General features: G+C 45.2%; 1 protein-coding gene across 3 annotated transcripts in view; it reads left to right on the forward strand.

The window, feature by feature from the left end:
• The window catches only part of LOC121573843 (netrin receptor UNC5C-like), a 230145-nt gene that overhangs the window by 158386 nt on the left and 50448 nt on the right, over positions 1-21311 (forward strand). For all 3 annotated transcript variants that reach the window (XM_041886178.2, XM_041886180.2, XM_041886181.2), the window contains exons 4-5: positions 378-481; positions 20060-20240. In XM_041886178.2, coding sequence (XP_041742112.1) covers positions 378-481; positions 20060-20240 — 285 coding nt within the window. The remainder of the gene's footprint in view (positions 1-377; positions 482-20059; positions 20241-21311) is intronic.

Here is a 21311-nt window from a genome sequence, read left to right on the forward strand (position 1 = left end):
AAATTAAGGCAGTTCATAACATTTTAAAAACATTACAATACATTCACAAATTTCACAACACACTGTGTGCCCTCAGGCCCCTACTCCACCACTACCACATATCTACAGTACAAAAATCCATGTGTACATGTGTGTATAGTGCATATGTTATCGTGTGTGTGTGTATTCATGTGTCTGCGCCTATGTTTGTGTTGCTTCACTGTCCCCGCTGTTCCATAAGGTGTTTTTTTATCTGTTTTTTAAATCTAATTTTACTACTTGCATCAGTTACTTGATGTGTAATAGAGTTCCATGTAGTCATGGCTCTATGTAGTACTGTGCGCCTCCCATAGTCTAATATGTTACATCATGTTTATTTATGGTTTGTCTTTCTCCAGATCTCAGGAAGACGTTTGACCAGGAGCCTCTGGGAAAGGAAGTGTCTCTAGAACAGGAAGTGCTTCTTCAGTGCCGTCCTCCAGAAGGAATCCCTGCTGCTGAGGTAAGGGTCAAAGGTTATGGCTCAAAGCTACAGTGACTCTCTGGTATTTGGTCGTCCAATGAATGAACATAAATAGTCAAGTAAAGTAGGTAACCTTAGCTGGTTAACAAGCACTTACCCTGAAAGTCAGCCTGAAAATGCAGAACTTTGTTGTGTCGTTGGAGCTACTGTAAGCAGCGGAGCCTAAAGCTTTAGCCCCATAATGTCAGATACACTGGGACCCCCTGTCTCTACTCCTCCTTAACAGATGGCAACTCCAACCCCTCCTCACTCCTGATCCTAACAAATAGAGCTGGCTCTGCCGCAACAACATGACAAAGCAATAAGATGTACAGCTCTTACAACAACAAAATGCTTTCCAGCCTCATTGTGTGCCTTTTTTTACCCACCGATAAAGTCCTGCAGGGAAGATTAGCCAAATGAATTGGCCTGATCTGAGGAGAGGTTTAGTAGCAGAGCTGCAGAGACTGTTAGAGCTAGCTTCCATTGTTTCTATTGTGTTATGGCTCCCACCATCATCCACATTCCTGGAAGCTTATTTGAATTAAAAAATTTATTAATAGTGATTGTTAGAATCTTAAGAGGGTGTATCTTTTAAGTGGCCTGGTAGATTTAATATTTAAGTTGTATTGTATCTGCTTTAAGATGGTATTGTATCTGGCTCAGGTATGCCGACCAATCAGGATGCCTTACTGAACTACATTAGGCAATGCCAATAACTAGAAGTAGAAGTTATATCCTATATCAAACTCTCTTTATGTCAGAATAGAACACAGTTTTTTCAGTAGCTTGTCTCAGTCATTCTATTATAATATTACTGAGTTGTTTCACACATTCTAATGCACAGAAAAGCACTGCTCTTTCAGCTGCTGCCTCACTGGGCTTTTCAAGGCCATGTTTGGGTATTTCCTGAAGGCTGGCCAGTCATCACAATGTGGGTACGGGAGGGGCAACGTGTAGTTATCTGCAATAAGAGCAGGGCTCCTAAACTGGGCCACTGTGTATTATCCTCCCTCTGCCAAGTAGCACCCCTCCCTACCCCACATCCTCCCTATTCTACAACCTGACAATGTTGTGGTGAATTCTAAGGCCTGAGTCATTGATTACAGGGACAGAGAGAGAAAGAGGGAAGATGAAAGGAGGAGAGGGACAGGGAGAGAAGGAGAGACAGGGAAATAGAAATAGGGGGAGAGGGTTAGTGTGTGAGAGAATTAGTGTGCTTTGGAGTGAGTTTTTCACAGGTCTGAACTCTGAAAAGGCCTGCGACTGAACCGGAAAAGCTGAGTTAAGTGAGTGGAACTGCCTTGCCTTTATCTCCGATGAGAAATGCTGACAGACTAAATGGAGTAAGTTTGGGCCAAACTCTCTCGAAAACTCTCTTTCTAACTTCCTCAAATAGGCCTTTTCTATTGGTGATTCCAACAGTTTGTGTCAGAGCGATGCCAATCAAGCTTCTCTCTGATTGGCTCAGTGGGATAATTATGACTCAACAGGAGCACAATTGTGATGACACACCTGTGCTCATCAAGGCCTTACTGTTACTCTAGCAACACAGCTGTGCACTGACGGGGCAGAGAGAATCACTGTCATCACTTTCATCATCAACCAAGGATAATGAAGTCTGAATGGAATGACAGATTGTAGTTTGGAATGAAAAGGGATGGGAGGGGGTACTGTATTGAAGTGAAGCCTAGGCCGACCGCCACCGCTTGTGGAGAGAGGCAGGCATCCAACACCATTAATTACTCACACACACTTACCTCACTTGAAAAATAAAGACACCAGTCTATTACCCATATTTTTCTTCTTTTCTGAAGTAAAACACAGCTGTTGAAGAAGAGAAAAAAGACCCCAACTGATCCTGAGAACCTTTTTTCTCTCTCTGTCTGGCAGGCATTTTCTCACACAAATGCTTCAGGAACCCGGCTAGGAAAAAACAGATGGGCCCAAGTCTGTGGTTGCATATGCATCTGCAGAAATATGTAGCAGAGTCACTGCAGAGGATAGATCTGTCATATTCCAGCCACAGGGAGACAGAGCGGGAGGGAGAGGGAGAAGAGCTGTCGAGGGTTGTTGGGTTTGGATCCAGTGGGTTGTCAGTTCTCTCTGTGGCTCTTTTACTGGATGGCTATGACCAGGCCATGCCAGGCCAGAGAGGGTGAGGCAGGCAGGAAGGCACTGGCATGGTAGAGAGACATGTCAATGTGCCAATTCTGCCCATGTCTTACAGCACTATGCTAAATCATTTAGATGGATTCTCATGGACTCAGCTGTCTTTTCCAGGTGTAGTGCTACGCAATGATCCACATCACACATTCTAATAAAACAAAAGATAATACTGTACTCACACACACACGCACATGCACAGTTTGACCTGGTATGGACCTTGGATCCTGGGAGCAGCTTTTGTATTTTCTCTGGTTCTTTATTACTGTAGGAAGGTCATTGTATCTTGCTGGATTGAACATCGCCTCTGACGACGCAATTGCTGGTGGTCAGTTTGTATCATCAATGTATCTGCGGAAGAGTAGAAAAGTAGCTGTGGCTTTCGCAGCAGCTAATGGGGATCCTAATAAAATACCAAATGTATGTCAAAATCGCAATAGTATTACTACAGAATTATGAATGTTTTCTGAGGACAACAATAGCTAGGTTTCCATCCAACTGGCGACAGATTTTCATGTGAATATTCTAAGTCTACTTAAAGAAAAGATGCCAATTTTCCCACCAGTGGTGTGTTTCCACCAAACAGACTTGTTTGGAAAAATCAGTGCGTGATGACGTAGTGCACACAAAATGTATTTTTTCGCTGACATTTTCATGTACTGAATAAAAATCTAAAGTTCAATGTGTTTCCATCTCATTTTCAACTCTACCGATAGTTTTGCGTTGAATAGCAAATGTGGTCTTGGCACGTGCGCTCTGGCCAACAGCTCAAAGGTACAGTGCGGGTAGGCTGTGCGGGTAGGCTAGTCTACATGATGAGATTATTATGGATAAGAGTAAGAATATTTTATTTGTCAAACGACAGTCAAGCATTGATCATCACCAGAATAAGACCCTCAATATTTATTGGAAAGGAGCATCATGCAGTGGAGGATCCTCAGAGGAGGAAGGGGAGGACCATCCTCCTCAGTGAATTTCATAAAAATAAAGTGAAACATTAAAGAAGTTATCCTTTTTAGATAAACTATACTAAATATATTCACGTCACCAAATAATTTATGAAAACACACTGTTTTGCAATGAAGGTCTGCAGTAGCTTCAACAGCAGGGGTAGGGTAGCCCCATGGTGTAGCTGGAGGACAGCTAGTTTCCATCCTCCTCTGGGTACATTGTCTTCAATACAAAACCTAGGAGGCTCATGGTTCTCACCCACTTCCATAGACTTACACAGTAATTATGACAGCTTCCGGAGGACATCCTCCAACCGATCAGAGCTCTTGCAGCATGAACTGACTTGTTGTCCCCCCAATCAATTAATCTAGTACTGAAAGCATAAGCTACAGCTAGCTAGTACTGCAGTGCATAAAATGTATTGAGTAGTTGACTCAAAGAGAAAGACAATAGTTGAACAGTTTTGAACAAATTCATTTATTTAAAAATGAAGGAGAAGCAAGAGAGAGCGAGAGAGAGAGAAAGAGAGAGAGAGAGAGAGATATTTCGTTGTATTTTTTATTCATTTTCTCTTAGCTACCCAATGCAGCTAGATAGTTTAGCCTACTCAAACACCCGGCTCAATCAGAGAGGAACGCCATGTTAGCTAGCTGGCTACGGCTATCCAAACTTGGAATTCTTCCAAGTCAAGGTAAGCTTTTGGTTTTATTAATTTATTGCCACCGGGGCGTGCTAAACTGTAACTGCTAAACTGCTTGCTGTCTACACTGTACTGCATGATTGTAGTGGGTTTGCTTACACATTATTTCTAGTAGCTACGACGATGTAGGCAGGTTGTGTGTAGCGGTTAGCGGTTATGAAATGAAGGTTTGGCTTGGAAAGGTTTTTTCACCTGGTCACAGACAGCTGATGTGTTGTGCACTGAAGTCCACAAGCGAAGGGAAAAGGTGAGAGGAGGCGAGCACATAGATGCGAGAAGGAATTCTACAACAAGCAATTTTCTCATGCTGTTTGTACAGTTGAAGTCGGAAGTTTACATACACTTAGGTTGGAGTCATTCAAACTAGTTTTTCAACCACTCCACAAGTTTCTTGTTAACAAACTATGGTTTTGGGAAGTCAGTTAGGACATCTACTATGTGCATGACACAAGTAATTTTTCCAACAATTGTTTACAGACAGATTATTTCACTTATAATTCACTGTATCACAATTCCAGTGGGTCAGAAGTTTCCATACACTAAGTTGACTGTGCCTTTAAACAGCTTGGAAAATTCAAGAAAATGATGTCATGGCTTTAGAAGCTTGTGATAGGCTAATTGACATTGTCCTCTGGTCTGATGAAACAAAAATAGAACTGTTTGGCCATAATGACCATCGTTATGTTTGGAGGAAAAAGTGGGCGCTTGCAAGCTGAAGAACACCATCCCAACCGTGAAGCGCGGGGGTGGCAGCATCATGCTGTGGGGGTACTTTGCTGTAGGAGGGACTGGTGCACTTCACAAAATAGATGGCATCATGAGGAAGGAAAATTATGTGGATATATTGAAGCAACATCTCAAGACATCAGTCAGGAAGTTAAAGCTTGGTCGCAAATGGGTCTTCCAAATGGACAATGCATACTTCCAAAGTTGTGGCAAAATGGCTTAAGGACAACAAAGTCAAGGTATTGGAGTGGCCATCACAAAGCTATGACCTCAATTCTATAGAACATTTGTGGGCAGAACTGAAAAAGCGTGTGCGAGCAAGGAGGCCTACAAACCTGACTCAGTTACACCAGCTCTGTCAGGAGGAATGGGCCAAAATTCACCCAACTTATTGTGGGAAGCTTGTGGAAGGCTACCCGAAACGTTTGACCCAAGTTAAACAATGTAAAGGCAATGCTACCAAATACTAATTGAGTGTATGTAAACTGGGAATGTGATGAAATAAATAAAAGCTGAAATAAATAATTCTCTCTACTATTATTCTGACATTTCACATTCTTAAAATAAAGTGGTGATCCTAACTGACCTAAGACAGGGAATTTTGAAAAACTGAGTTTAAATGAAACTGAGTTTAAATGTATTTGGCTAAGGTGCATGTAAACTTCCGACTTCTACTGTATGTGGCTGCTATGAAATTGAACTGTGTTTGCGTGTGATCAGGGGTGTAGTCATTCCGCCAATTCTGTTGAAAGAAAAGTTTCTTAAACGCAACGAAACGGGAATAAACATACCTGAATTTGTCCAATAGAAACTCTCGTTTGCAGCTGTTGGACTAATGATTACTCCCTAGATCAGCTAGATGCAGGCAAGAGTGTGCAAGGCGGTATTGAATGTGTCACTGTAGGTCCCCTGTAGCTCAGTTGGTAGAGCATGGCCCTTGCAACGCCAGAGTTGTGGGTTCGTTTCCCACGGGGGGCCAGTATGAAAAATGTATGCACTCACTAACTGTAAGTCGCTCTGGATAAGAGCGTCTGCTAAATGACTAAAATGTAAAATGTCACTGTCTGTCACCTTGACTACTAAAATGTTTCTCTTGAGCCTGTGCACCTACGTTGTAAACTTTCATTCATAGGCCAGATTGTAGCAACCTCATGATGGGTATAGGGACAATTTGAGAATCATGTAAGCCTAAACCTATCGATGTTACATTGAGCTTGGTATGAATAACAGTTATCCAATATGCTGTAATAGAAATAAGGCAATGCTCATAAAAAATAATGTCACCGACCACCACTGGCATCAATATCACCTTGCACTTTCACCATCATTACGTTGTCATTTAACAGACGCTCTTATCCAGGGTGACTTACAGTTAGTGAATGCATACGTTTAAAAAAAAATTATACTGGCCCCCCGTGGGAAACAAACCCACATCCCTGCCGGCCATACCCTCCCCTACCAATTGTGCGCTGCCCATGGGTCTCCTGGTTGCGGCCGGCTGCGACAGAGCCTGGAATCGAACCAGGATCTCTAGTGGCACAGCTAGTACTGCGATGCAGTGCCTTAGACCACTGCGCCACTCGGGAGTCAAACTTATTTCATCTGTAGCCAAATGAACTGCATGGTTTCCTGAGTCATAGTGAGAGGACCACACGATATGATGGTTATTATATCAATATTTGCGCATAAGGCATTTCCACTACCATTTCTCGCATAATTAATTTTACAGACACAAAAAGATCCCACCATGTCGAACCAATAAATTTTCTGTCGGCATTTATAAAATTGTACCGAAACGACCTGTTTCCATCACAGGTGTTGTGATTCTTTTTTTAACGGTATGACTTTACTCGCATAAAAACTGTGGATGGAAACGTGGTTAATTTCTATCTCCCACTGGTGCTGTTTTAAAGGGGATTATCAACATTTAATCCATAATGACATCCATGCACCACACCCGCCACAATAATGGGACATGATCGTAATTGCAGATATGATCGTCAGAGATTACATACTTCTACAGTTGACCTTTTACAATATTTATCTGCTTCCATGTCTTTCTCGTCTGTCCTTTTCCAATCATTGAATTTATGTAATATTGAGGCAGGTAATCCTGAAAAGTTGATCAAGGTTTATACATGTAGTGTGATAACACAAAATTCAGGTATATGGCTGTTTTTAAAAGCACCAGTTTTTGTGTGCTTTGGAGGTTTAAAACCTCCCCTGACATCAGCGATGCGTTGATGCTGACCCGCAGTAGTCAATATAATCTGCATTGATTCAAACCCAGCGAGCAAAACTGGTTGTTACGATACCTCTATAACAAGAAAACAATGTTTTAAACCAGAACATGACATCATTATGATGTCTCAAGCCAAACTCGATCCACTCTGTTGATACAGCATACCTTCTTGTTGTGAAAAAGAAACAGAAACCTACCCAGTACACAGACACAGGGTAGGTATGTGTTCCTCCAGGGGATGTGTTGAGACAGAGGAGGAATCATGCCTTCACGCCTAACAGACCCTTCACACGTCTAGCCCCGATGCTACACATTAATCTCTGATGTAATGATAGATAGTGGCACAAACACACAGTTTGACACACAAATGAACACACACACACATGAACACACACACATACATACACACACAAAGAAAAAAAGCGGCAGCAGACATTTATTTTGGCTCCCCTCACCAACATTACCAATGGAGCTTTGGTCTGATAGGACTGAAATACTGGCATTGAGGTTTCTGAAATAGCACAGCAATTGAGTAATTTAAATAAGTCTTACTGTATGCTCTGAATACATTAGACGCAAACCAGGCACCTCTAAATGTCATTGTTACATATGTTTCCATCCCCATACAGTGGCTTGTGAAAGTATTCACCCCCCTTGACATTTTTCCTATTTTGTTGCCTTACAACCTGGAATTAAAATGGATTTTTGGGGGGTTTGTATCATTTGATTTACACAACATGCCTACCACTTGTCATGATCGTTAGACGGAGTAGACCAATGCGCAGCGTTGAAAGCAAACATACTTTATTAATCGAAATAACACGAACAGCGAAACAAAACAACAAACGATACGTGACATCCAAAGGACAAACCTAACTAGGAACAAACCAACTGGAAACAAGATCCCACAACTATTGTGGGAAAACAGCCTCTATAAATATGGCTCCCAATCAGAGACAACCAGCAACAGCTGACACTCGTTGCCTCTGATTGGGAACCACTCTGGCCAACACAGAAATACAAAACATAGAATATACACACCCTGGCTCAACATATAGAGTCCCCAGAGCCAGGGTGTGACAGTACTTCCTAAAGGCGCGGACTGCGACCGCGCCTAAACATCAACAACCCAGGGAGGGCTGGGTGGGCATTCCTCCTCGGAGGCGGTTCCGGCTCCGGGCTGGACCACCACCCTTCAACCATCCCCCCGTGGCGCCCCTGGTCCGGGTCTGGCCCCGCTGACCGGAGCTGGACTGGACATCGTAGAAGCGGATTGCTTCAGCTCCGGTGTGGAGCAGCTGACCGGTACCTGACCAGGCACCGGTGACCCAGGCACGGGTTGTGCCGGACTGACGACGCACACCCCTGGCCTGGTGCATGGAGCAGGGACGAGCCGGACCGGGCTGACGATGCGCACCCCTGGCTTGGTGCGTGGAGCAGCTACGGGCCGGACCGGGCTGACGATGCGCACCCCTGGCTTGGTGCGTGGAGCCGGAACGGGCCGTACCGGGCTGACGATGCGCACCCCTGGCTTGGTGCGTGGAGCAGGAACGGGCCGGACCGGGCTGACGATGCGCACCCCTGGCTTGGTGCGTGGAACAGGAACGGGCCGGACCGGGCTGACGATGCGCACCCCTGGCTTGGTGCGTGGAGCAGCAACGGGCCGTACCGGACTGACGATACGCACCCCTGGCTTGGTGCGTGGAGCAGGAACGGGCCGGACCGGGCTGACGACTCGCATCCCTGGCTTGGTGCGAGTGGCAGGAACAGGCCGGGCCGGGCTGGCGACGCGCACCGTAGGCTTGGTGCGAGGAGCAGGAACAGGCCGGGCCGGGCTGGCGACGCACACCGTAGGCTTGGTGCGAGTGGCAGGAACAGGCCGGGCCGGGCTGGCGACGCGCACCGTAGGCTTGGTGCGAGGAGCAGGAACAGGCCGGGCCGGGCTGGCGACGCGCACCGTAGGCTTGGTGCGAGTGGCAGGAACAGGCCGGGCCGGGCTGGCGACGCACACCGTAGGCTTGGTGCGAAGAGCAGGAACAGGCCGGGCCGGGCTGGTGACGCACACCGTAGGCTTGGTGCGAGGAGCAGGAACCGGCCGGGCCGGGCTGGCGACGCGCACCGTAGGCTTGGTGCAAGTGGCAGGAACAGGCCGGACCGGGCTGGCGACGCGCACCGTAGGCTTGGTGCGAGGAGCAGGAACAGGCCGGGCCGGGCTGGCGACGCACACCGTAGGCTTGGTGCGAAGGGCAGGAACAGGCCGGGCCGGGCTGGCGACGCACACCGTAGGCTTGGTGCGAGGAGCAGGAACCGGCCGGGCTGACGACTCGCACCGTAGGCTTGGTGCGAGGGGCAGGAACAGGCCGGGCCGGGCTGGCGACGCGCACCGTAGGCTTGGTGCGAGGGGCAGGAACGGGCCGGACCGGACCGGACTGGCAATACACCTCAGTACCTCTCGCCGTGCCTCTACAACTTCCTTCCCTCCTCTCACCAATGGCTCCCGTAACCCGGTGGTCTTCTCTCCTCGTCTCCCATTTCGCCCTGTGGCAGCCTCCTGCTGCCCAGTCGCCCATGCCGTGTGCCCCCCCCTAAAAATTTTCTGGGGTTGCCTCTCGTCCGTCCGACGACGACACTGTTGACGCCGTTGCTCCTCTCTCGCCAGGGCCTTAATCTTAGCCCATGGCCCCTTGCCCCCGAGCATGTCCTCCCAGGACCACGATTTGCCCACCTGGGCCATCGCCAACCTTTCCAGCTCCTTTCCCGGCGCTTCCTCCCATGTCCAGGCCGCCTGCTCCAGGACACGCTGCTTGGTCCTGGTATGGTGGGATCTTCTGTCATGATCGTTAGACGGAGTAGACCAATGCGCAGCGTTGAAAGCAAACATACTTTATTAATCGAAATAACACGAACAGCGAAACAAAACAACAAACGATACGTGACATCCAAAGGACAAACCTAACTAGGAACAAACCAACTGGAAACAAGATCCCACAACTATTGTGGGAAAACAGCCTCTATAAATATGGCTCCCAATCAGAGACAACCAGCAACAGCTGACACTCGTTGCCTCTGATTGGGAACCACTCTGGCCAACACAGAAATACAAAACATAGAATATACACACCCTGGCTCAACATATAGAGTCCCCAGAGCCAGGGTGTGACACCACTTTGAAGATGCAAAATATTTTTTATTGTGAAACAAACAAGAAATAAGACAAAAAAACAGAAAACTGGAGCGTGCATAACTATTCACCCCCCTAAAAGTCAATACTTTGTAGAGCCACCTTTTGCAGCAATTACAGCTGCAAGTCTCTTGGGGTATGTCTCTATAAGCTTGGATACATCTAGCCACTGGGATTTTTTGCCCATTCTTCAAGGCAAAACTGCTCCAGCTGTACCACAGATTCTCAATTGGATTGAGGTCTGGGCTTTGACCAGGCCATTCCAAGACATTTAAAAGTTTCCCCTTAAACCACTTGAGTGTTGCTTTAGCAGTATGCTTAGGGTCATTGTCCTGCTGGAAGGTGAACCTCCGTCCCAGTCTCAAATCTCTGGAAGACTGAAACAGGTTTCCCTCAAGTAATTCCCTGTATTTAGCGCCATACATCATTCCTTCAATTCTGACCAGTTTCCCAGTCCCTGCCGATGAAAAACATCCCCACAGCATGATGCTGCCACCACCATGCTTCACTGTGGGGATGGTGTTCTCGGGGTGATGAGAGGTGTTGGGTTTGCGCCAGACATAGCTCTGTCCCAGGCTCTGTCGCAGCCGGCCGCGACCGGGAGACTCATGGGCGGCGCACAATTGGCCCAGCGTCGTCCAGGGTAGGGGAGGGAATGGCCGGCAGGGATGTAGCTCAGTTGATAGAGCATGGCGTTTGCAACGCCAGGGTTGTGGGTTCGATTCCCACGGGGGGCCAGTATAAAAAAATATGTATTCACTAACTGTAAGTCGCTCTGGATAAGAGCGTCTGCTAAATGACTAAAATGTAAATGTAAATGTAATAGCGTTTTCCTTGATGGCCAAAAAGCTCAATTTTAGTCTAATCTGACCAGAGTACCTTCTTCCATATGTTTGGGGAGTCTCCCACATGCCTTTTGGCGAACACCATTGCCTATTGTTTTCTTTAAGCAATGGCTTTTTTCTGGCCACTCTTCCGTAAAGCCCAGCTCTGTGGTCATTTTTTAATAATGGATTTAATGGTGCTCCGTGGGATGTTCAAAGTTTTGGATAAAAATTTTATAACCCAACCCTGATCTGTACTTCTCCACAACTTTGTCCCTGACCTGTTTGGAGATCTCCTTGGTCTTCATGGTGCCGCTTGCTTGGTGGTGCCCGTTGCTTAGTGGTGTTGCAGACTCTGGGGCCTTTCAGAACAGGTGTATATATACTGAGATCATGTGACAGATCATGTGACACTTAGATTGCACACAGGTGGACTTTATTTAACAAATTATGTGACTTCTAAAGGTAATTGGTTGCACCAGATCTTATTTAGGGGCTTCATAGCAAAGAGGGTTCTTTTTTTTTTCCATTTCACTTCACCAATGTGGACTATTTTGTGTATATCCATTACACGAAATCCAAATAAAAATCCATTTAAATTACAGGTTGTAAATCAACAAAATAGGAAAAACGCAAAGGGGGATGAATACTTTTGCAAGGCAAAAGGGTTGGTTATGTTTCCACAGAAATATGTATTCAATTTGGTTGGTTGAATTTACATATCAATAAGGTGTTATACCATTGGTTATGCTTGCAGATAGGGGGAGATTGCGAACGTCAGTTCTTCCCAGTCTGATGTTGGCATGCAAGCGGTGGGTCACTTTCTGAAATGCTGGAATCTATTTTAATATTTACAATGTGTGCGAGTTCACTATGTACATGTCCTGATGTATTTATATGTGTACGGTACCTGTTAGATATTAGATATTGGGGGGTATGTACAGTGCAATATTGGGGGTATTTTGCAGTATGCAACATTTCTAAAAACCTGTTTTTGCTTTGTCATTATGGGGTATTGTGTGTAGATTGATAGGGAGGGGGAAACAATTTAATCCATTTTAGAATAAGGCTGTAACGTAACACAAATGTGGAAAAAGTCAAGGGGTCTGAATACTTTCCGAATGCACTGTATGCTATTGTATGTATGTATGTTATTTAGTGAGTTAGCTAGCATGTTCTAAATGTAATGGTGACATTAGCTCCCTGCTAATACACAGTTGTTTCCATGCTCGACTCTACAGCCATCAACATCATCGAGCTATGCACATCTGATGGCCTGTCCTTTATCTATTGTCGCAGGTACTTCCACATACTGTATGTTGTCTCATTTTTATCATTGTTATAACTGTTGATTACAAGCTCCATTCTGATGTTGACATGCAAGCGACGAGTCATGGATCCACAGCCATCAGCATGCTGTTGTCCAGCACACATCTAATGTGCTTCCTTGTGTCTATCGTCAGAATAAACATCAATCAACTGGGATCGCTGGCTGGACAGTTCTTTCTTTAAAAACACAACGCAAGAGAGTTACGCAGTACCATCACATCTGTTACACTGGTGGCGAGACCAGTCCTCTTCTCTTTGCTGGACATCTGTTACACATATTTAATGTACTTAATCAAGAGCAAAGAAAAAATGTAATTTGAGAGGCTATTGTAGTGGTTGTAATGGTTTGCTGAAGGAGAATGAGACCACCATTTTGGTTCCTCGTGGTTTCTGTAAAGCTCACTCATCTCCGACCACTGAGAGAGACCAGACCAGAAGTGAGGGAGGAGGGGTGCATAGAGGGATAGAGACAGAGAAGAAGGAGAGAAAATACTTTCTAGCCACCCGTGAGGTCAGACCCTCCCCTTTAATGAAATCCCAGATCACACTAGTGACAGACAGACAGTCTCCTCCTTTCACACCATGAAGATGTGGCAAGCAGCTCACCTCCTTTCACACTGTGAAAATGTGGCAAGCAGCTCACCTCCTTTCACACTGTGAACATGTGGCAAGCCGCTCACCTCTTTTCACACTGTGAAGATGTGGCAAGCAGCTCATAAAACCAACTTAAATCTGCCTTCTGATAGAATGCAGCTTTATCGTTCTCCCCCCCCCTCTCTCTCTCTATCTTTGCACTTCAGAGAACTTGTCTCAGCCCCCAGATAAATACAGGGTTCAGGGGTGCTGCCGCGCCGCCGCCGCCGCGCGGCTGAGCCTGTTGCTATGGAAGCAGGCTTTTAATTCAGGCATTTCGTCGGTCTGCCGGGGTCCTGCCGTGTTATCATGGAAGTGTGTGTTCATTAAGGGGCCCCAGGGGAGAGAGTGTGTGTCAGGAGGCCTAATCCCCACGGCAACTAACCCAATGACTGCCCGTCAGGCTCGCCTCTTGTCAATCATCTCAGTCGTGATTTGTTCCTGGGTTATGATTCACCTCTAATGGCTCTGACTCGCTCTCTCCTTTTCTCTCTCTCCTTTCTTGCTGTTTGCTCTCTCTCTCATTCCTTTATTGCTCTCTGCTCTCTCCTATTCTCTTTATGTGTATCTCGGAGTCATAGAGTCAAAAGTGAACAAACATCCATTAGTAAATGCTCCAGCAGAAATGTCAGAGCCTGTGTGTTTCACAGCAGGAAGATGAAAGAGAGGTGTGTAATACTGTGTACAGGACAATAACACCTGGTTCTCCTACAGGTCCTGGAGGGGATGACTCCAGGACCTGTAGGAGCAGGCCGATAGGGTGCCTATCACGACTCTAGGGTTGGGCGGTATCCAGATCCCGGGATTTACGATATTACCAGCTTTGTACGGAAGTTGCGCAAAAAATGCAAAAAAAATGCCGAACCCTAGAGTCGAAAGTGTTCCACAGGGATGCTGGTCCATGTTGACTCTAATCAAGTTGGCTGGATGTCCTTTGGGTGGTGGACCATTCTTGATACACACAGGAAACTGTTGAGTGTAAAAAAGAAACAGCAGCGTTGCAGTTCTTGACACAACTACCATACCCCGTACAAAGGCACTTACATTTTTTGTCTTGCCCATTCACCCCCTGAATGGCACACATATACAATCCGTGTCTCAATTGTCTCAAGGCTTAAAAATCCTTCTTTAACCTGTCTCCTCCCCTTCATCTACACTGACTGAAGTGGATTTAACAAGTGACATCAATAAGGGATCATAGCTTTCACCTGGATTCACCTGGTCAGTCTATGTTATGGAAAGAGCAGGTGTTCCTAATGTTTGTACACTCAGTAGTAGGTAGTAGCTACCAAATGCCAAATGCCATCTACAAGCGAATGTGAATGAGAGACATTGTGCAAATAAACAAAGTTTTAACGCATGATTGTCTGAAGGAAGAACAGTACTGGCTCTGGAACAGCATGAAAAACGTTCAGTTGAAACAAATAAATAGTTTCCACGGTATTGACGGTATTGAAAAACCATCCCGTGACTATTTCCAAATCCCCCGCTATACGGTATATACGGTATACCGCCCAAGCCTACTCGGTGCATCCACTGTTTACCTGTGTGCCTCCCCACCCACCCAGGACAGGGAGTGCAGTGAGCCAAGAGTGAGATATGACCAACAGCAGGCAACACATTGAAATAACCAATGACAAACCTCAGACTAACGTCTATTATATTCATATCCATAGCTCCCCCTCAACAATATACAGTTAACATGCTATTATGATCTATTCACCTCAGGCAGACTAACCAGACTATCTCAGATGCACTGTTCTTTTCCACTTCACTCTGATCCCATGAATAAATATGTAGAAGGGTGTCACATCTATATCTTCATACCCAGTAATCCTACAGCACATACCTCTCGGCATTCTGTCATATTCATATTTATACATATTGATTTGGCACATATTTCCATATTTGTAGTCAGGGCAGATGCAGAGGATATGGTTCGTTGTCTAGCTCGCTGTGATTGAATAATTGTTCTATAACCTTGTCTGGCTCATTTTCTAGGTTGTGTAATTTGGTTCTGTAGTGGAGATGGAAAATGAATCAATTACACTGTAGAGATGTTTACTTAGAGAGATCATTCAGTCATATGGAGAAGGAGCCAACCTGTTAATCAGGCCTCCACAGAAAGGATCTAGTCTTACTTCATTTGGAATGTATTCCCTCTGTGATTTCTCTCATTTTTCCTTCCATCCAAATGATCCAACCACCCCGCCCATCTCTCAGTGCTTTCCCCCACAGCTTCCCATGGGTTTGTCTTGTATAAATGCAAAAACTAATTAGCATTTTGCACATCACTCTTCACAGCTCTAATGCTCCTTCTCCACTACTAACAACATTTCACAAGATGGAGTTGTTAGGTGTTGTAGTAAGAAGCGCTGCAGCACACTTATCATGGTTCAACCAGCGCTGCTCCGTCAACCTGTTAGAAGGGACAGAGAGCTGAAGTGACAGCAGTAAGACTAGGAGACTAGGGTCACCTCCAAAATGGCACCCTATTCCCTATGTAGTGCACTACTCTTGACCAGACCGCTATGCGGGCCCTAGTCAAAAGAGGTGCATTATATAGGAAATAGGATGCCATTTCACACGCGGCCTAGGACAGTCTCAGTGTGGACGGGCAGGGCAGTGTGGCAGTGTGGCAGTGTGGCAGTGCCACCCAGCAGACAATTAGAGCTGTAGATGAGCCTCTCTGACACAGCTAACCTCCTTGACCTCCAGCGCTAATGAGGACATCTGTGCCTGATAGGGCCTCCTGTGTGTGTTCTGACTGAAACGCACACAAACACACACACATGCTAGGCTACACACACACACACACACACAAATACACACACGCACACATATACACACACACACACACACACACACACGCATACATACACACACACACACACACACACACACACACACACACACACACACACACACACACACACACACACACACACACACACACACACACACACACACACACACACACACACACACACACACAGACAGACAGACACACAGACACATTGATTCATCATCATCTTCTCCACATGCAGGATCCTGTGGGCGTGTCTGTTTGCATTATTTCCCTCCGTTACCAAGAAATTGGCCAATTACCTCCCGGAATGTGCCAGTGCCAATCAGCCAGTAACAAGCTCTGTGTGTGTGAGTGTGTGTGAGTGTGTGTGTGTGTGTCTTTAAAACATTTTATTGTAACTAGATTCATATACATGGTCACATTTCAACCAGTTATAATTATACATGTCTTATAGTATGAGTCATATTGAGTGAACAGTGCGTTGAGTTTGAGTGACGAAGATGGGTCGTGGCAGTCTTCACACACACGCGCAGGCACGCACACATACACACACACACACACAACCCTTTATTTTTTGACATTTTCCACCTCCTCATCTCTCCCTCTTTCCTCTCCATCCCTCCTTCTACCAGCGCTAAAAAGCTCTTTTGTTCCACTTTTAATTACCCTCACATAAAACAGCTCTTGACTTCTGAGAGGCTGCCTCTCTGATTGGTGCAAAATTGGATAACCACCTCTTTGTGCCGACTGTCAATCCCCATTACGAGAACAGGATTTTCATATACCAAAGGCTGTGGTTAACAGAAATATGTGTAGTGATTTTCAGCAGAACTGTTCTTTATGTCTGTGAACTCCATCATGTCTGTGAACTCCATCATGTCTGTGAACTCCAACATGTCTGTGATCTCCATCATGTCTGTGAACTCCATCATGTCTGTGAACTCCATCATGTCTGTGAACTCCATCATGTCTTTCTTGTTATTTTCATCTTCATTAGTTTTATTGGGAGCTTTGTTCCAAACCTGTTGTCACTCCATCAGAATAAAGAGAGAACAGGCCCAAAATGGTGATCATAATACAACAGTCAGACTTTTGTTTCTGTTTTAAACACATCAGATTCATATTCATAGGCAATCTTCACATGTGATGTGATCGGCCTGGCTTGTCAGCCTCATTCCCTATTTAAGACTAGGTAAGGTTCTGAATGGCTTGTTCCCTTTAGTGTGAGGCAAGGTGGGTGTGTATTCCCCTGGCCCACAGAGGGACGACCATACTCAGTAGACACACACAGCTCCTGCAGAACAAGGGTCAAAACAGAATAACCACTGTCCCAGCAGGCAAAGACCAGGCCAATCAGCATCCCACTACCACTTAGCTGTGCTAAACACACACACACACATGTCCTGTTTGTGTGTGTTGTTTGCTTGTTTGCCTCAGTAAATGTAGTGATGCGTATAATCACTTGTACTCACCTCCCGCCCCATGGATTTATATGTAGTCCTTATTGATTTACGTTGGTGGAGTTTTATGATCATCGCTCTTTGCTATCATTATGTTGGTTACTTTTTTTTACAATGGATTTAATGCACATCACGTTGATACTCACAAGACCTTTACCTCGATTGGTATGCATACTGGATGACAGGCGTCTATACAGAATGTGTTGTAAAACAATTTACGGTGTATTAGTTTCACCTTGTTTGGATGAAACCCTGTTGGGATCAGATCTTTGTAGCCAGAGTTCCACACCCTCAATCATGTATTTTCCTTATAACTAACTGATGAAGTCACAACAGGACAGGTGTCAGAAGGACACTCTGACAAAGATACTAAGACGTTTAGATCCTTCCTTCATCCAGAGAAGTGACTCTCATCAGACATATAGTCATCAGTGAAATCACATTATCTCAGGGTTAAAACTACAGCTTTTCCTTCTGTAGGAGAGACGAGAGGAGATGACAGGTGATTTGTGTTGTCTTTGTTTGCTGTTTTCTGTGCTCTGGCATCAAATGATGAATGATATGAGATGATATCTAACAGGAGATGAAGAGACAAAACACAGGAGGTCTTCATCTCCTCTGCATTAGGACTGGAGATAAGATGAGATGAGATGAGATAAAATGAGATGAGATGAGATTAGATGAAAGGAGATGAGATTAGATGAAAGGAGATTAGATGAGTTTAAAGGAGATTAGATGAGATTAAAGGAGATTAGATGAGATGAAAGGAGATGAGATGAGTTGAAAGGAGATTAGATTAAATGAAAGGAGATGAGATTAGTTGAAAGGAGATTTGATTAAATGAGATGAGAGGGGGTTATTGCATTGTTGTGTTGTTGTGGATTAGGAGAGCATGGGCTTAATTTCACTGACTAGCCAGACAGCAGGGGAGGGAACCCTATCCAGAGTGCCTGCCACTCAGCTCGGCGCTGCTCCATGCGATTGATTTACCTGATAACTGTTACAGAGGAAAACACTCATAAGCCCCATATAAGTGGAGATATACAACACTGAGCATACAGATGTTTACCACTGAGCTGATTGTTTTTCCATTCTCTTCTGATGTGAATCTGTCACCAGCACTCAAAATCTGTGTCTGTGGAGAGTATTATGTTTATGATGGATGTGTTCAGTTTGAGTGGGTGTTTTAAGGTGGAGTTAATTGCTGCGTGTTGAAAGTGGCTCAACCTTTAGTCTCTCTGAAGTGTTGTTCCAGGATAGGGGTGTACAGGCAGGCAGGCAGGCGTCTCCAGCCAAGCATGACGCTCTCTGATGGTGTAGTCGTGATATCTGTCATCTTCAGACACTGCAGATAGTCTACTAGTGATGGAAGTGAAGCTTCTAACCCACACCTGTCACAATCTGTCCATCTTATTTTGTGGGACAGTCATCATGATGCTAGTTTTATAATAATAGCAAGGAAAACACAGGTCTTATCACTTGAAAACTACAGTACACCCACCTATTCTTACAACAGCCACTTGGCTATCTGTCCAGTCATTTGACTAAAGTCACGTAAGACCAGCAGCCCCAGATGATTTAGTCTTGGCAGGGTTTATATGGGAGTTGCTTCAGTTTTTTTAGGTGTAGATCATGTGTCTTCCCATAATTTTTTTAATAATGGCCAACAAAACAGACTTCTTATCTCCTAAGCCCTGCTCTGCCTTATCTAGCATCTTCTGCTCCTCAGGAAGTAGGACAATGCACAGGATGTCTCCTGTTCTGTTCAACTCTCTCTCTCTCTCTCATCGTAATGTATTCTCTGACTATTAGACTACACACAGGATGTCTTTTCTCTAGAGAAAACAGAGTTAGAGGACTCAAAGGAAAAGTTTGAAGAAGTCTTTGAAACGTATGAGTTTGTCTGCCTTTGTCTGTCTGTGTAGAGCAGACCGGACTCTGCCTGAGGCCCAGCCTTCACACCCGAGGCGGAGGAGGTGAAGAAAAGTGTTTATGTGATTTACGGTCAAATAAAGCGCCCTGTTCTCCGTTATTACCAGGAGTTCAATATCTGGATCATTTGGAAAAACGGAAACTCATAAGGAAAGGTGCTTTCAGTTCCAGGAATAACAGTGAATTTCCTTCCCTCTCACTGTCTGACAATACAGTATTACTTTGTCCTGTTATGGGGAAATAAAAAGGGAACATGATAGCTATTGACTTTTTATAGAAAGCACAGGCCTCTGAGACATGAACAGTGTTGCTGTAATCTTGAAGTTGAGCTTTATTGGAAAGGTGAATGGAAGACAAAGAGAAGAAAGGTGTGTTTAAACCCTGGAAACACTTCCCTGTGATTTATTCCAGAAGAAATCAGGTTAACGTGTCTGAGTGCCGTGCCGTCCCAGTTTCATGTCTGCTCTTACCGACTCGTTTTGATGTGTACTGTTCCACACTGAGGAACATTGCTAATGGTCTCTCTCTCTCTCTCTGTCTATTTTTCTCTTTCTTTTTTCCTCTCTGTCTCTTTGTTTTTCTTTCTTGCCTTCCCTCCCTCCCTCCCTCCCTCCCTCCCTCCCAGGTGGAGTGGCTAAAGAATGAGGAGATCATAGATCCTGCTGATGATCGTAACTTCTACATTACCATCGACCATAACCTGATCATCAAACAGGCCAGACTATCTGACACAGCTAACTACACATGTGTCGCCAAGAACATCGTCGCTAAGAGACGGAGCACCACGGCAACTGTCATCGTCTATGGTAACGATCAAGTCAGACCCAAACATGGCAGCTGTAACAGCATACTAAATCAGAGTACCCTGTCATATTTGGTCGTTCTCACCCTAAAATAAACAATACAATATGCATCATATCTTACACCTTCTGATGTAATAATAAAATCCATAATTCAATATTGAAATCATGTAGGCCTACTAGACAAAGTAGAATGTGTCAATTCTAGTATAGATTTACATAATAAATGTACACAATAAAGAATACCTTATTCTCTGCCTGTCTCTGCAACATTCCTCCACCTTGATCCAGCCTGAAGGTGTATCAGGGAGTTTGGGGCTGTTATTCTCTGTATCAGAGCTGTAATTAAGGAGGACCCCTGCTATGCTTTTACACACACTCCCCTGAAACATCATACACACACACACACAGACACACACACAGACACACACACACAGACACACACACACACACACACACACACACACACACACACACACACACACGACACACACACACAGACACACACACACACACACACACACACACACACACACACACACACACACACACACACACACACACACACACACACACACACACACACACACACACACTCTCCTAAAACACACCACCTCAACACTGTGACACAGAAGTTAACCTTCAACACCTGCTAGTGGGGAAGAGTCAAAACAGAAACAGATTCTCAACAAACGTTCCTACCCACCCACCATGTAAGAAGGCTAAACCTCAAGTTATTAGGTCAGTCATCAGTCTGTCAGTCTAGCAAATAATTAGCTAACAGACATATGAAGCCATTTATAGCCTTAACCCCCTACGTACAAACACACATGTGTGTGTGAGTGGACACACACACACAACACACACACACACACACACACAGACACACACACGCGCATACACAAACACACAGACACACACGCAGAAATCCAGACCAGAATGGGCAGAGGTTTGCAGGGTCAGGTTTCAAATCCAGCTCTCCCTCCATCCCTCCAGTGTCTCCCAGCTCAGCACATCCTCCCTAAATCACACACACACTGGCTCTGCCATGGAGGATTATGGGGGATTAGGGGGGCC

Source organism: Coregonus clupeaformis, chromosome 9 (assembly GCF_020615455.1).
Source record: "Coregonus clupeaformis isolate EN_2021a chromosome 9, ASM2061545v1, whole genome shotgun sequence".
NCBI classification, from domain to species: Eukaryota; Metazoa; Chordata; class Actinopteri; order Salmoniformes; family Salmonidae; genus Coregonus; species Coregonus clupeaformis.